Source organism: Strix aluco, chromosome 1, assembly GCF_031877795.1.
Source record: "Strix aluco isolate bStrAlu1 chromosome 1, bStrAlu1.hap1, whole genome shotgun sequence".
NCBI classification, from domain to species: domain Eukaryota; kingdom Metazoa; phylum Chordata; class Aves; order Strigiformes; family Strigidae; genus Strix; species Strix aluco.
In genome coordinates this window covers 127,644,061-127,660,715 of record NC_133931.1, presented here as the reverse complement: position 1 = coordinate 127,660,715, position 16,655 = coordinate 127,644,061, and the positions used below count along the sequence as shown (strand labels likewise).

Here is a 16,655-nt window from a genome sequence, read left to right as displayed (position 1 = left end):
ATTTATCTACCTCAACTCTACCTGCGCAAGTTCTCTAACTCGGATCTGAATTATTTTCATTGCTTAATTTTTTTCAGAAAGCAATTTTCTAAGAACTTATAGAATTCTCCAATGTTTTGGGGGAATACAGGCAGAAACATTTATTTCTACACTCTCCAAAGAGGAAAACTGAAACATTTTATATGAGAAAATGTCACTGAATAGATTTCAGTTGTTCCTTCTGAGGGAGAAAAATCCAGTAATGTGAATTACTCAACACTATAGCTGTTTTTTGCCTTTCATCTCACTGACAGCATCAGTGACAGAATGATAACCCAAAAAAGAGAGAGAGAGAGATAAAAGGACACAGAGATATACTGCAGCAACATTAAGCGTACACAAGTTGAGTATTTATGTGCTGTGAGCATAGGATGATCTGGACTGACACAATCAGGAAAAGGCAATGCACGAAGGGTTTTTCTCTTATTACTTGATTATTCTCTTTTCTAACAGAGGGAATTTAGGCCAATACTGCTCTAAATGAGGGTGTGGGGGGAAAACATTGAAATATTTCAAAGATCTACTTCCTGTTTTTCTTAAGCACTGCACATTGTTGCTGGTTTAGTAAGAATGTCTTAGGTGCTGCCTGACTGTGCCAAATCAACAAGGACATCTCCCAGAGAAGCCTCCCTTCTGCAGCTGCTAAATGCTGGCACTCTGCAAAAACATGTGTAACGTTCCACCTTCACAATGTCCAATGTATTAATGAACTGTGCAGCAATCAAACGTAATTCAACTTTCTCCTACAACAAAAAGGTGTGTTAAACTGAGGACTCTCCTCCCTATAAAAATCCCTTTGCTTCTCCAAAGTGGAATTTGTAGTTATTTCAATGTTTCTCTCTTTCCCTGCCCGCCTCTCCTCTAAAGCATCTTAAGTAATGGCAGAAGGTCCGTATATATTTTACAGCACAGGAAGTTTTACTGGGGGGTGTGGAGAGGGGGAGGAGTGGCAAAAGTAGTTATCAACTCCACATTGCATATAAGCCCAAGCAGGCATCTGCTTCCCGGACGCATTCATGCCTGTAACATTCCCAAACTGCTCAGTGTATGTACAGCTGCCTTCCCACAGCGATTCAAAGTCCTGTCTTCTCCCATATTGCTGATGGCACAACAGCAGCACTGATGATTTGCGTGTTTGTGCACTATTCCTGCACTGAGAAATGCACAGGGGAAATACATATCTATTTTAAAATACACCTCTCCTTACATCACTCAGGCGGCCAAGAACAGAGGAGGCCCTTTTGCTGTATAAACAGGCTTGCTCAAAGTCTGCAGCTGGCAGTGGATGGCAGACGGACTTTTTCTGTCACTGTTTCTCTACCAAAGCAGCAAGAGAGATGTTGCCAGACCGCCTCTGTTTCTGCCTACAGCCGAAGACAAATCACACAGAGGTGGGTAAAGAGCCACTCATTGAAGCAACTGATAGAAACCTGGCTCCTTTCTGAAATACCTCTTCTGCTGCTTAAGAATATGCTACATAGCAGAGTGCATATTTTGTGATTTATTTATGCTGCACCCTTCTGCTAGCAATTTTTAAATAAGTATCTAAGCAATGTGCACAATCCCTAAAATCTAGTATAATAATTATGTTTTGTCTGGTGCATGTTATAAGTACCAATTTAGAGGTGGTTCTACCAGTTAAAGTAAACAGTTTCCACAGAAATTGAAGGTACTAAATCACCATCATGAGAAATTCTTGTATTTGCAGTAAGATTTTCAGAACATTTGATGTAAAACCAGAGTCCAGTTTCTCAAATGCAAAATATACTGATGGACTTTTCAGAAACTGTTTGGCGGATAACAGACCCCTCCAGAGCACTTACAGGTGCTCTGAAAAATACTGGTAGGTCAGAGGGAGCCATATTTATTTTTAAACAGCTACTAGGTGCTGAAATTAGCCTCACTCAGTGTCTGGCATCAAAATGTCAGCAGCCTGTGCTCTTCCAAAAATCTTTTGATATCTGAACTTTTCTGAAAATATATCCATGACTGTGGACAATGGGCTCTTCTGAACATTTTGTCACAGCAGCTACTTCCCTCTCCTCCGAGAGGGAACAAAATGAGCAAAAAATATATGTCCCCCTTCCCGGCATGCTTCCGTAGGACTGCTGCCTGCCAAACTGCTGAAGCAGTGAGGAGGGGGCAGAAGAGCCTCACGGTAGCCACCCTTTCATAGCCACCCTTACAAGGTGGCACAAAGAGGGAGACCCTTTCAAGGTGGCACAAAGAGGGAGACCCGCCACCCAGGCAGTAATGCCCCTCCTTTGCACAGCAAGGTGCAACCCAGAGACCCTTTCACTCCCAATTCAGTCCATCTCGATCACCAAGGTTAACTCAACAATGCCAGTTCTCTACTTAAAGCAGGTTTGAGAGTACTAAGCAAGGCAGTGATAGCCATCCCTGAAGGTACACCATGATCCTGCATGGCAGCCCACTGAAGGGGAAATAATCTCCAGGACTCTGGAGAATGGGAGATGTTTTGCCCAGAAAACATTTTATGACCCTTCCTCCGAAAGGCCCGATCCTCTCATATCTTCCCCATGCGATTAAACAGTACTTACATGAGAAGGGCCACTGATTTCAAACATTTCCTTGCTTGATTAGGGCTTACTCATCACAAACAGATTTGTCCTAATTCAGTGGTGGGACTCAGAGAGATTATCTTAGCTAACTTGCATATATACCTTGATGCAGACAAATGGATTGTTTTGTTCTTATTAATATCAGCTATTATCTTTATTTCTGCTTTGACTCATATTCTGAATCTGAGTCAAGACTTCTTGACTGCAGAGCACGGCTGACTGAGAAATTAGTTTTGCAATTTAATGGAACACGTATGTGTTTGCTTCAGTCTGATAATGTATGCAGAGTATTATCAGAGAGTAAAAAGAAAGCATATTTCAAGTTTGCAAACGCTAGAATGGGAGAAACCAAAGGAAACGTATCTTCAGCTCCTCAGTGGCTTAAGGATTCAGCTACTCAGTGACTAAAGGATTGCTCTGTCCATTTCCACTTCCACTTTCATGTTGCAGAAGTTAACACATTTATTTCAGGGTATTTAGGTGATCTCTGATTTAATAAAAGACTTTTGGGGTTTTTTCTAATAAAATGTAAATTTTGAACAAAATTTGACCTGATAGGCAAATTTAAAGAGTTTCCATTATGCACAGCCTGTATTACATTCATGCACATTTTATGTAATCTACAGCAATTCTATATCTGACATCTACAAAATATTGTCCTAACAAACAGAAGGTTCTCAAGAAAATTCTTCCATGTTGCATGCAAATAACAAAAAACTCCTGCAAAGCAGTGGGACACTTCACAGAAGACAACTGCAACACACAGGATCTTGTAGCCATCATGCCAATAAACATCCAGAGAAAGAAACGCACAATTTGAGACAGTTGCTAGATATTTGGAAATACTATGCAATAGATCTTGCTATTCTCAAACTTACAAAGAAGCTCATTCAAAACAACAAACTTGGGGTTTAGTACCATGAGGAAATGCTAGCTAGCAAACCTGAAAGATTTTCTTCAAAAGGCATCAAAAGTAAATTATATTTACTAGTAAAAGAACCACCATGTATATGCATTTTTCATAGATACCATTTTGATATAAACGTTAATGCACTGAATTTGCCATTAAAGTTTTATTTGTCTTATTTAAAAAGCTGAAAAGTTAGAAGACATGAAACATGCTTGCCTCAGAAGATTAAAACAAATCACCTGAAAAATCAGATATCTCTCAAGAAAATAGGTGATTTGTATTAACATCAAAAGCAAAGCAAATTAAAAAAGCAAAGCATAAAAAGGAAATTCTTACTTTAACTTCCACTGTCTTCCCACCTTGCTCAATATGCCTCTCCAGATACTCAGAAGACAGCAGGTCACTGGAAGAAGAAGAAAAAAGGACCATAAGCCTCGTGCATGTGTTCTTGCACTCCGTCTCAGCAAGCAATGATTAAACATTTACATTTGAAAAGGGCAAAACCTGCAGGATACTTTTCCTAAAATGTTCATAAAAATCACTGGAACAACCACCTCTAATGGAGCTACACAGTGCATGGGATACATTGATTTTTGATAGCAGAAGGTGGGCCAAGGAAAACTGAGGGGGGTTTTCTTCATAGAAGGTTCAAAACCATCCACTGATCATGATTTTTAATTCAGGAGACTTTTCTATTTGCTGCTAAAAGCAAACAGTAAGGTAGTGGGACTTTAAGGGGAAAAAAAAGAGGCAGAAGGATTAGAAACCAGTTGGAGTCACTCCTGCAGCAGGCTGTATCTGCAGGAAAATAGCGCTGCCTCCAGCAGACTCCTAAGGACACAACGGCACAATAATGAAATGACCTTGTAATACTAATATGGTGATCACACTAAATGGGCAGGCAAAGCCATCGGCCGCCGGAGATGCACTGCCCCGTAGGCTCAGGGCCAGTCCCACCCGGTGTAGGCGCTAAGGCAGGCGGTGGGTGCCATGCCGCCCTCGGGCCCCAGGGCAGCCTCCATCGGGGTACATCCCACACACTCGCTCTGCCCAGGAGCTAGGCAGCTTTAGCAATGTCAGAGGAAAATGCTCTGAGCAACAGCAAACCCAGCCTCAGAGGTACACAAGGTTTTGGAAAAAACACTGAAGGCAAAAACCAATCAAACCTGTGGCAAACTTGTAAGTTAAATGCACACTGTATTTACTAAGATGCTTCAATGCTAAACCAGTTAAATCCTCTCCCTCATAAGTTAGTTCCTAGGCAAGCAAATCATCTACATCAGAAATTTCACTAAACATTTTCAAAGACTGCAAAATCTTACTGAGATTAAATCTATATAAAGATTTTATATCGTCACCAAAGCGTCCATTAAACTGGAACAGGTAAAGAATCAATAAAGAAAACACGAGTGATGGGACAGGAGGCAACGAGCACAGACCTCGGCAGAAGAAGCAAAATTGAATGTTTCTCCTCCAACCAGCAAAACACCCAGTCTAGAGGCGAAGTGACCTGCTGTGGGAGGGGAAGAACAGCAGAACAGCACCCAGGGCAGCAGTTGCTCATCTTTCCAGAGCTTCGCCCTGGCTAAACAAGGCCAGCAGGGCCATGGACTTTTTGCTCACACAGGCATTGGTGACCGCCCAGAGACAGCCCCAAACAGGACAAGGTTGGTAGTATGGGTCCTTCCATATCAGCCCTACAAACTGTCAGTTTGGTATTTGCATTAATAACGCAGGCACAAAAACCAGGAGCACTCTAATGAAATATGCTGATAACACCAAGTTGGAAAGTATGGGGAGTAAAGAAGAAAACGGAAAAAATACCCACAGGAAAGAGCTGGATGATCCTCAGGACTCTAATATTACAAATAGGATCAAATTCAACTGTGCAAACAGCAAATTTATGCACTTAAGGGCTGGAGGGAATTTCTATTATGTTGCTTTGGAGGGCCTGGTTTGTAAGAAAGAGAGACATGACTGCACTTGTTTCTGGCAAAATGATTTGCCAGATCAATAGTGTATCTTCCTGAAAAACACATCTGTCATCCCAGAATACATCAAAGAAGATGTATTTCCAGTCAAACTGAGGTAAGATTAATACCACTGTCCAAAGGAGACCTCTTTTCAAATACTGCAGACAGGTACTGGACAGCTTTGCTGAGAAAGTTCAATTACCTGGAAGCACAGAGAGGTTCCTGAGATAACCAAGGAATGGAAAGCTCCTGAAGTCTAGCAAAAAAAATGAGTTGTGAGGGGATCTGAATGCAACAGTTTATGCACTGAGATCAAAAGGTAGCTAATTATCCCATAGAAGATGCTGGCACAACCTCAAATGTAGATGGACTGTCAAATGAGTAAATGGAAACCGGGTGTTTAAAATAAGACTTTGTATCTGAGTACAAGCAACAGAGGCAACAAAAAGAGGGATGCTAACAAATTTTTGAACGGGAGTATCTATGGGACAACTGCCCATGCAGGTGGGGTCTCCTCAGTTACAATGAGTTCACAGCTGGGTGTTCCCAAAAACAGGAGGTCTCAGTGCCCTCTCAGCAAGCAGGCACTGAACCTACCTCGCGTCAGCACAAGCACTCATCAAAATACTCGGTGTCAGAACTAACATTCATCAAAATACTCTTGGTGTCAGTACTGGCACTCATCAAAATACACTTGGGAGAGGTCAACAAACCCACGTTTTTGCTGCATTAGGTAATTCAAGTCCCTTGTGAAGAGGTACAATGAGCCCCAGAGCTGATGCAAGGGAGGGAAAATACCTGAGCAGCTGTAAATAGGGGTGGAAGAAAGGGCAAGCAACTCCTTCAGCCACTGCAGAATTGATGTGACCAGCTGCCCCCAGATTCGGTCTCTAGGACCCTCTTAACTCTGGTCAGACCCTTACACCTATACTGATGCTTTGCACAGCAGCATACAAGTGACTCATTATTGAGGAGCACCTGAAAGAGATGCTGGTTTTTCATTTACTGATTACAATCCTTTAATTCCTCTTAGAAGTGAACACTAAATATTTAGGATACTCATCCACCTGGAGGAAGCTCGAAGACTTCTATAATGTCTGCATGACTTTTCCAGATTTAGAAATTTAGACGGATGCTCTTAAAGTCTATACTTCCATGGGTTTACTAAAGCCACCTCTATAGCTTAGGGCTCTACTTTTACTCTGCTATTTCTGAGGGACTCAGTTAAACCAAGGTTGTCCTCCTTATCTGATGGCCACAAAGGGGTTTGTGCCAAGGAAGATGCAAGATGTTACAAAATGTAAAATATTAAAGTAAGTATACAGTACAAAACACAGATCAAACAGAATGACTTAACTCAGAGGGAGTTTAGCTGTATTTGGAGGGATGACAAGGAGAAGCACAGGTCTTCTCACATGGGTCTGACAAAATTATTGCTTTTTAAATGATACTGTTGTTAATAATGTTTTTATGTTCTGGAAGATCATATGTTCTCAAAGATCTGAAAATTGTGTCTGGCATGAGAAAACAGAGATTGATCATTCTCTGCCTTGTACAATGCAAGAACTAGGAGGTAACAGAAGAGGCCAGTAAGCTCAGTCTTGGGAGACTTTCTGGGATGACTCTGGGGAAGCCTCATACATGCTTGTTCTGCTCTTCTGCTTCTCCCTCACTATCTGCCTTGGGCCACTGGGACAGGACAGTTGGCCAAGCGCTCCTCTGACCTAACCTGGGCTGCTCTGCTCTGGCAGGGCCCTCTTCCTCCTGGGGGTTATGTAGGGTCCCCCAGTATCCAGCTCCAGGGTTGCCAGTGGTCTGTCAGATGCTCGTCTCCCACCCACCACCCCTCTGATGGACATACCCAGGTTGTTCAAGTTGTGTCTACTTTCAGAGTAGGCCAAGAGTACAATTCCTAAACAGGTCCAATCCGTCCTCCTGCTCAGTCCCTACTTTCAGGACAAAAGGGCTGGAAACGGCTGGGGAGACACTGGCATCCCCTCACCTCTCAAGGTCTGTCACAGATGCCTCAGTTCCCAAAATGAACCTGGCTGGAAGAAAATACCATGGGGTCACCAGCCTGCACAGCTCCTAGGGACCAAGCCCAGAGCTTACAGATGACAGGTCTGAAATCTAAAGACATTTTTAAAGCCTATCCCAAGTAACATGGCAGGCAGGATATGTCCTGGACAAATGATGCTATGTTATGCTTTATTATTATTATGACTCACTGCACAGAAAATATCATAAAAAGCACAACACTCTTGCAGATCCAATAATGCAATCAGTGCTGTTATAAACTAAGCTACAACCTAACAACTATACACAGTCTTGGAAACTTATGCCAAAGGATATGCTTCTCTCATGAAACCACCTCGTAATCGGAGTAATGTTTTGTCTTCAGTAACAGTGAGGCACATAACTGTGTAATTTTAATAAAAGCCATTATTTTAAAACAAACAAAAAGCTATAGTGAAACATTTGTGAAACACAATGAAAATTATTTAAGCAACATAAGACAGTGAGCAATCAGTATTAAAATAACATGCATTTCAACATAAACCATACAACCCTTTCCTACGGTAGAGACTAAATAGGAATAATTTAGCTTGCCTGCCAATCTATCCTAAAAGCCATCTTTGTCAGTTTAAGTAGTAGTTTTAGTATTAATTAAAAAGAAAATCTGCATGTGATAAAAATAAACAGATTGTTAAAAAAAAAAATCTTAGAAACAGGAGGGATGTGAAAGTTACAGTGGAAAAAAAAAATCTACACTCTAAAAGACAATACTGCAGAACAAGATTTTCAGAAACATTCGCTGAGGCATTGATATAAATTCTTTGAAAAGGCATGGCAAAAACCTGCATATGTTAAGATCTAAAAATAAAACATTTCACAGGAAAGAAGCACATGTGATCTGTGGCTTTTACAAGGAAAAAACAGTTATGCTAATAATAGCAATTCTGTTTTCAAAGCTCTGTTATTTTAAAAATGTACACAAATCAAGTAGTGTAGTTTTGTTTACAGCAGCAGCATTTTTTGGAGCATTATCTTAAGTCACAACCATATAAGTCCATTCCATATGGACCCAACAGCATAGGGGCCAGAACAAAAACTTGAGCAAGCTCCTCTCTGCTCTTCCAACTCTCTCAGATAGTCACAATAGCACAAAGGAGGAGGTGGTTGGGGGAATTTTCTTAAAGAAGAGGGCCCCAACTAAGGAAATTAGCCTTATCCAGATCATGCATGTATATGCACTTAAATTCTACCTTGAATTAACTGTAGCATTTGCATATGAGGTGTATCAAACTGAAGCTGGGATTGGGAACCCAGGAAAACAGATGGGCTTTGGAAATAGATGGGTTCCCCATCAAGAAGAGGTTGCTCCAAGAAGCAAAAAGAGGGAAAAAAAATGAGGTGGGAAGGAAAAACAGGACAGAACAGGCCAAGTGTTTAAAGAAACAGAAAGGAAAAACAGGAGATTATAAAGCACTTCAACTTGAAAGAAGAAAAAAGAGGCCATTAAAGATTTTTGAAAAGGGAACAGGTTTGCATTTTCATATGAAATGGATAACAAACTGGGAATTATCCCTGGAAATTAAATAGAAACTTTCATGTTCAAGAAGAGAAGGAAAATGCTCATCACCAGCTTCTGAACAACAATTAACTCTCCAGATTTAAAAGACTGTAAAGAGGGAATGCCTAAAAGTTATGGAAGGAAAAGAGCAGAAATGATAGGGACCTCTTTAGAGGTCATAGGAAGAATTACAAACTTAAGAAAGGTAGAAATAGGGGGAGTGCATAATCATAGTACTAAAATACATCTTTGCTGGCGTATCAGTGTTGTAAATGAGAGAAATGACTGGCTTCATGATATCTGATATTGTTGCTATGTCTCCTTGGACACTGTGGGAATTCTTTATCTTTTCTTCTGTCTGTTCACCCTGATTTTCTGTCTCCACAGCTCTCCATTATGTACACCTGGAATTTCAGATTAAATATGGTGCCAGACAAGGACATTAAATGAGAGATCTAAGCTGAGATGCATTACTGAAGGAAGACAGAGCTTTAGCTGAAATCAGCAGAAAGTCCTGGATGGGTCGAATGCCAGCAGGAAATTGTCAACAGACATATGGAGACATTCAAGAGAAAACAACAGGTTCAGGGAAATGATGGAGACACTGATAAGAGAAAGATGCCATATCAACTGCACAATTAATGCTAACCCAGTTTGCAGGAGCAAGCTGTGAGAAGGGAGTCTCCTGCAACATCATACTTGAGAGGGCTGTGGTAAAAGGAATGGGCATTGTTTGGGTACCAAATACATGAGGATGAGGAAGATTCCCATCAAGTGAAAGATTTTTCTCCAGTGCCGTTCATCCTCTACTAAGTAACCTGGAAAGGTCTGAATTACAACTCAGTTATATAAGGGGAAGTTATCTGCCTCAAAAGAAGGGAAAAGGGAGGGAATTGGATTCATATAGGAGATTATTGTAGAAGATGGGAAACTACCAGCATGTTGCTTTGAGAAAAGTGCTGAAAGACTGCTTTTATTAACAGGACTAATAGATATGGAAGGAGTGACTAGGGGAGGTAATTTTTTAGAACAGCCCATCTTGTACACCAGGGAAGATAAGGCAGGTTGATAATTATCGTGAAACAAGGACCACGAAAGTGGAAAACTAGATGAGAGGGATCAGAAGGGGTGTTTCTATCTGCCAGCCAGTAAGAGTACAAGGGACAATTAGCATTACCTCACATTACACTATGGTCCTAAAACATTTTCAGTATCAGCCATGAGATAACTAAAAAATACAGCAAGATAAACTCAAAAAAGACACTTAGTCGGAAGATTTCTGTATGTGACTAGCTAGGACATTTTAATTCTCCTTTATCCTCATGCTTACCCCCAACACCTTCTCTCTGCTCATACATGATCTTTCCTTGCTTCAGGGGGGATTAGCCATCTCCATACTCCATGAATCTATCTAATAGCCACAGCTCTACAACTTTCATCCCCTCCTTCCTCTCAGAATTGCTGAATTTCTTTTTATGTGGATAGTTAATTTAATGACTGTATCTGTTAAATTAGCCAAAAGGACTAATCAATCAGAATTAGGTAGCTTCTCTTAGATACAGCAGCAGTTTTCACAGTGCCTGCTTAGGAGGAAAAAATAACAGAAAAACAGAGCCAGTTCTTGTCTGCACAAATTGAAACTTCTCCCTTTTTAAAAATATTCTTACTGTGCTTTTCTGTTCTTGTTGCTGCTAATATAAAAGGGAGAAAGGAGAAAGTAATTTCTTAATGTTTCTACTCCTACTGAGTATTTAAGACTTTCTCCAAGAAGAAATTAGGGACTTACGAATGGGTTGAATCCTCAAGAGATTATACACAAATGGTGAGTCGTACCAAATCTCAGTCCTTTCCTGGAGCTTAATTTCCCATTTCAGTAACAATGATACACAACTTGAATCTCTGATGAAGTTTATTCCAAATACTAACATTTGCTCTACTTTTTCCTTTCCAGGACTTCTCTTTTAGATCCCTAATGCCATCTGACTTGAAAATGCACTTAGTCCCTTTATCCCTTAATAGCTCATTTGCCTGCAGGACACAACTGCCCCGCACCCTGCTGCAGACACCAAACTGCAGAGCAACTCTGCAGCCCTGCGCAGGGCCTCCACCTCTACCATCAGAGATGAAGTCCTACAGCTCCGGCTTACAAACAGCATGGGTCTGATTTACTGGATTGGCTTCATTTCTTGATGGGAAACAGTTTGAACAGGTTGAAGACATTCTTGCTCAGTTTCACTAAATTTCTATTATTCACATGGTTCCTATTACTAGCATAAAAAAAGGAGAGAGGACAAAACAAAAGATGCAAGGAAAGCCTATAAAGCAACAGTGGTAGTTTCAATGCTCAGGCTGGTGTGGTTGTATCCTGCTGCTGGACATGCCTGTGCCCATGAACTGCAATTGAAGTACATCCAGCTCTCACAGCCAGCAGGCATTTTGTGGTGCCACTGTCCATCTACAGTTACTATGCCGCGGACTTTTTGGCCCACCTTTTTCAACCTTTGCAATTTAGTCTGATCTCCTCTATCTAAAGGACCATATGGGCAATTTTATGAGAAATTACTGTAAATGTGACACATAATGATGAACAGATACTGCTTGTATTTTCCTGGGAAAAAAACTAAGAGTTTATATTTAATTTCTGCAGCTAGGAAGAGAGGCACTTACAAACTAATCATTTACTGACTCATATAACCACACGTTTCTTTTCACTATGTTTTAATGAAATCTGAATATAGCTCCCTACCCCAACAAAGTAAGAATAAGACAAACCTAAAGCAGCTCTGAAATCACAATTTCAGATTCTATTTTTATTGCATCTTATATATAGTAAAATCATTGTTGATATTTCTTGCATCAATATTAACATTTCTTAATACAAATATTGGAATTAGTAAATAACATGATATATAATGAAAATATTTTTTTAAATAAAGCATTTTAAAACATTTTGTGGTATAAGCGCTGCAAAGGGCAAAAATTTAATACAGCGATTAATTCATCCTGCTGGTGATGGAGGGAACATGATTACATCTTCTCTTTCAGACAACAGGGAGATTTAATCTACTGCCCTAACAAGGAAGCTGCACCCCCACACCCACAGAGATTCCTCCCAGTATCCAAGGAGAGACACTGCTACTCAAGATGTCATAATGATAAACTAGAGACTTTAACAAACATAAAGAGTAGATTACAGCTGTTTGCAAGACTTTTGTCACGCAGAAAGACAAAATAGGATTTTTCTAGCTCTAAACTTCTGTTTTCACAGCCAGAGCTGAAAGCAGTCTGGGCAAGGTTCACTCACTCTGCTCCTTACCTAGTTTTCCTTACAGTACTGATGGCAATGCAAGTGTCAGTAAAACCTCACTCTGCTTTTGCTGATGAATAACTTACACCAGTATATCTTCAGGCAATTACTTTTATTTTCTACAGAAATTTCAGAATGAGTCCTATTAAAATGAGCAGATATTTTTAGACCATGTTCATACCACTACTACATAGCGGTTTCCTTAATGCCATTCTGTTTGTATGCTTGTTGCTTTAAAGTCAGGATAATCATAGTTAATTTTAGTATTTGAGAAGATGGTAAATTAATAATAAAGGGAAGAGGCAAGCACACAAGAGGCACAAGGTACATGCTTTCCTGAACAAATCTACTAGTGTGGTCTAATCCTAGTTTTTAATATGCCTCTTCATACAGTCAAGCTGTTTCATATTATATGGAAAATCACTTCCCAAGTAAACTCACTTGTGATTTCAAGAATGTTTCAACCCAACTCTTCATTCATATTTGTGTATTGTCCACCAACACTATATTAGAAGAGAAAAACTGCAAAACTAAATGCTTAACAGCCATCTCAACATGGCCCCGACATAACTTTATGCTATTAAATACAAGCAAATACCTTTTGCACAAGACACCTGTATCACTTAATGAACGGACGCTACTAAATATTTTAATTTGGTAGCTTCCTTCAAGATTTGCCCTCAAATTTTAGTTGCTGTATCGTCTTGCCCTGGAGCATATATATAAATTATTCCTGTACTCATGTGCATTCCCATGATGCGCTCTCAAAGTATTCACAAAACACAAATAGTAACTCCTCTACATACTGCCCCTCAGGAGATTAGGTGCTAGCATTTTCCTCAATATTAGGAAGCTGTAAAGTATCTGTTTGTTTTGGGTGCCCAAAACAGAGCCATATATTGCAGAAATACAGTACCTTTTTCATTATAACACATTTCAGATGTGTCCTGCCCTGTGTTGCAGTTAGGACAACTCAGGAGCTCTTGGTGTCCTGCTCATGGGGCACCCGAAGAACAACGAACAGTCACTAGAGCAAATGGTGAAGGCACCACTTTGCAGGGTGCTTGTCCAGAACCACGCAGGAAATCCCTGTCAAAGGGACCTGGCATCGCCACTTGCTTTGCACATACACACATCCCAATCCAGTAATGGGGAAACTGGGACTGTCCAGCAAACTGCCTCATTGCCAGCACAGCCCTGTTTCACTCCCAGACCACCTTACTTTGGCAACAAATAGCATTTGATTACACAAATAAAATAAAGAAACTTAAGCTGCATAAAATAGGAATACAAAGGGGGCCAGTCATGCTCTGTCCCAGCTCCTGTTTCATCATCTCTTTCCAAACTCCCCATGGCCATACTCACCTCCTCTGTCCTCACATACCCTCTTCCTGGCCACATTCCTACTCTTCCTCTATTTCCCAGCCCATCACCCCTTCTTACCAACCAGCATTCCCATGCCACTGCTTCCCGCTTCTGCATGATGCCAAGAAAGGCCAGCAGAGGAGTCACTATCTCTTCAAGGTTACATTTACAGTTTGGCACTAACACTAACACATCCATCCTAAAATGTGCATCTTCAATGAACAGCAAAGCTTTCCCCCACTGTGCTGTCATTTCTTTTATAAGCACTTAGGATGATCACCCCCTTACGCTCATGGTTACCTGCTGTTAGAACTTTCATTTTATCTTGAAATTTGAAATGTTGCTCATGCCCCAATAACTTTTTATGTAGTAATCACCAAGAAGAATAATTTCTTCTAAACAATGTGCATTTTTATATAATTGAAGAGTATTAGCATATATGGATTGAAAAATTATGGAGAAGTTGTTTTTATTGTTAATCTAATAAATGCATCACCTGTTAAAGTACCTGAGATGTTTCAGAAACAAGATCAGAAGAAAGGGTTACCACTAGTTTTGGTTTTGTTCACAAAACATGTGAACTATAGAAAAGGATATACCTGAAAATAGCTTTAATTCAAAAGATAGCAAACCTTAAATCTAGGAACTAATTCATTTCTAGAAACTATTCTGATAGAAACAGTCTGCTAGAATTTCAAGAAGATAGAAACAGGCTTGAAACTACAAAGACATTGAAAAAAGCCTGTTATTGGTAGAGGGGATAAGGAAAAATGAGTCATGGAGTGAAAAATACCTACAGTGGCAGGCAAATTAAAGAGCAAGAAACTGAAATTACAGGTACCTGCTGTAGCACTGTAATATCTCTTTTGATAAAGAAGATCCATTTTAATAGCACAGAACGTTGTGTGGATGGGAAGTCAAAGGTCTCACACTGCATTTGTGGGTGAGCCAGGGTTTTTGTCTGAAGCTATGCAAACAAATCCAAATGCACAGTTAAGGGAGACAAGGAAGAGTCTCTTGAAGAAGCAGTCTGCATTACCAGGCAAATATCACAGAACCACAAATGACAAATGACACAAAGCTTTGTGAAATACAATTCACGGCTCATCTTAAAGATGAATGAAGAATGGGAAGACAAGAGTGCCTTAACTACCAAATCCTCAGGAGCCAGGTTCTGAGACAACACTAATCACTTAACCACAGTCCAAGGAATGATCACAGCTCCCCAAACTTACAGTCATCAATCTTCATTTAGCATATACAACTGCAAGAGAACAGCTAGCTTCAGAGAGACAAAAAAATCCATTTCCTAATGCTGTTCCAAGTCACATTTGTCTGGCTTGCCAGACGGCTCTGGCACTGCTGATGATCCAGCAGGTTACTTCACCTCCCTGTGAGTTACCTACTAGTAAATCACCCTCTCTAAACTCAAAAGGCTCTTCAATTTGGAGAAGAGAGGATGGGGTGAGGGTGGCAGAATATGACAGAGGTTTACGATATCGTGTGGGCCACAGACAGAATTAATGCAAAGCTGTTATTCACCTAATTCCACATTAGTAAAACAAGGAAGTACTTGACAAAATTAGAAGAGCAATTTAAAACAGATCAAAGCAAGCACTATGTCACACAACAAGTTGTGAATCTCTGCAACATGTTGCCAAAGGAGGCTGTACAGGCAGACAGTATCAGAAGGTATCCCAGAAAGGGACTGAAGTCATGGACAACAGGTACATAAACAGATACTAAAAGGTATACACAGGGATGTGCCTCTGGCATCTTTAATCAAGCAGCCATGGATTGGGGGTGAGGGGGTGGGGGCAGGCAGTGGAATGGACCCTGAAAGTGGCCCAGCCCATGTGCTCTTTCACAGCATCTCCCATTGCCAGTGTCAGGACAGATGGACCACTGGTATGATGCAGTTTCGCTTCTTTTGTGTTTAATCACTGTCACTGCTCCTTAAGGTAAAATGAATACAGTAACTTGATATTTTAAAATTACCTTTCTATCCAAAGTAATTTCTTGAAACTCTGAAAGAAAAGATATTTGTGCTTATAGGATGTAAATTATTTTTCACGTATCAGGACAGGATTGCTTTTAAATACATGGTTCACATTCACTTCATGTAACCTACAATAGCTGTACAGAGTTCAGCAGCACCCTGCTAACTGCATCCATTGCAGAGACTGCTTCACATCTGTAACTGGAGATCAGTTTCTGAAAATGCAGCTTTGACAGTTTTCCATCTGCTGCTGCATGGATAAGACTATCATTCAACTCGTATTGACAATCCTACAGCAGAACATCTGCAGGGTTCAAATATTTCCCCCTTTTCTTATCATAGGTATCACATCCCTCCTACCCTAACACTAGTTTCGCTCGTCTATATACAAAACTCCCCATCTTCACACTCCTTCTCAAAGACAACCAAACTCTGTATTAAGGCCTGTTACACTGGTAGGTAACATAACTATGGCTGATTTTTAAGTAGTAAAAAAGGGAATGGGATGAAATCCCTGGCATTACTAATGGCGTTCATATATCCACCTAACTTGGTGCATTGATTGGTAAAAAAAAATATAAACAAAATCCAAAGCTTTGTAGTTGGTTCACTCATATAGCATTAGTAGAAGTCCTCATTTGATTAGTGCTCTGCTGCTACCATCCATTTCTTGGATACATGCATATATCCTATAGATATACACACACACAGATCCTCTATATGCTATATATCCATGTAAATTTATATAGGATATATTTTATATCCCGGGAAGACATCTGTCAGCAGTACACTACACATTATACATCCACTTTGCTTATTTGTCTTATCTTGCTCCTTCACCACACCTTTTTCTATCTGTTTATTCTCATCTTTCATATCCATCCTCTCTTAAATCAGGCCGAATCC

At 40.3% G+C, this 16,655-nt stretch overlaps 1 protein-coding gene across 1 annotated transcript in view; it reads right to left on the bottom strand.

Annotated features, from left to right (window-relative positions):
• The window catches only part of ADAM22 (ADAM metallopeptidase domain 22), a 146,083-nt gene that overhangs the window by 74,106 nt on the left and 55,322 nt on the right, over positions 1–16,655 (bottom strand). The window contains exon 4 of the mRNA XM_074835062.1: positions 3,868–3,934. Coding sequence (XP_074691163.1) covers positions 3,868–3,934 — 67 coding nt within the window. The remainder of the gene's footprint in view (positions 1–3,867; positions 3,935–16,655) is intronic.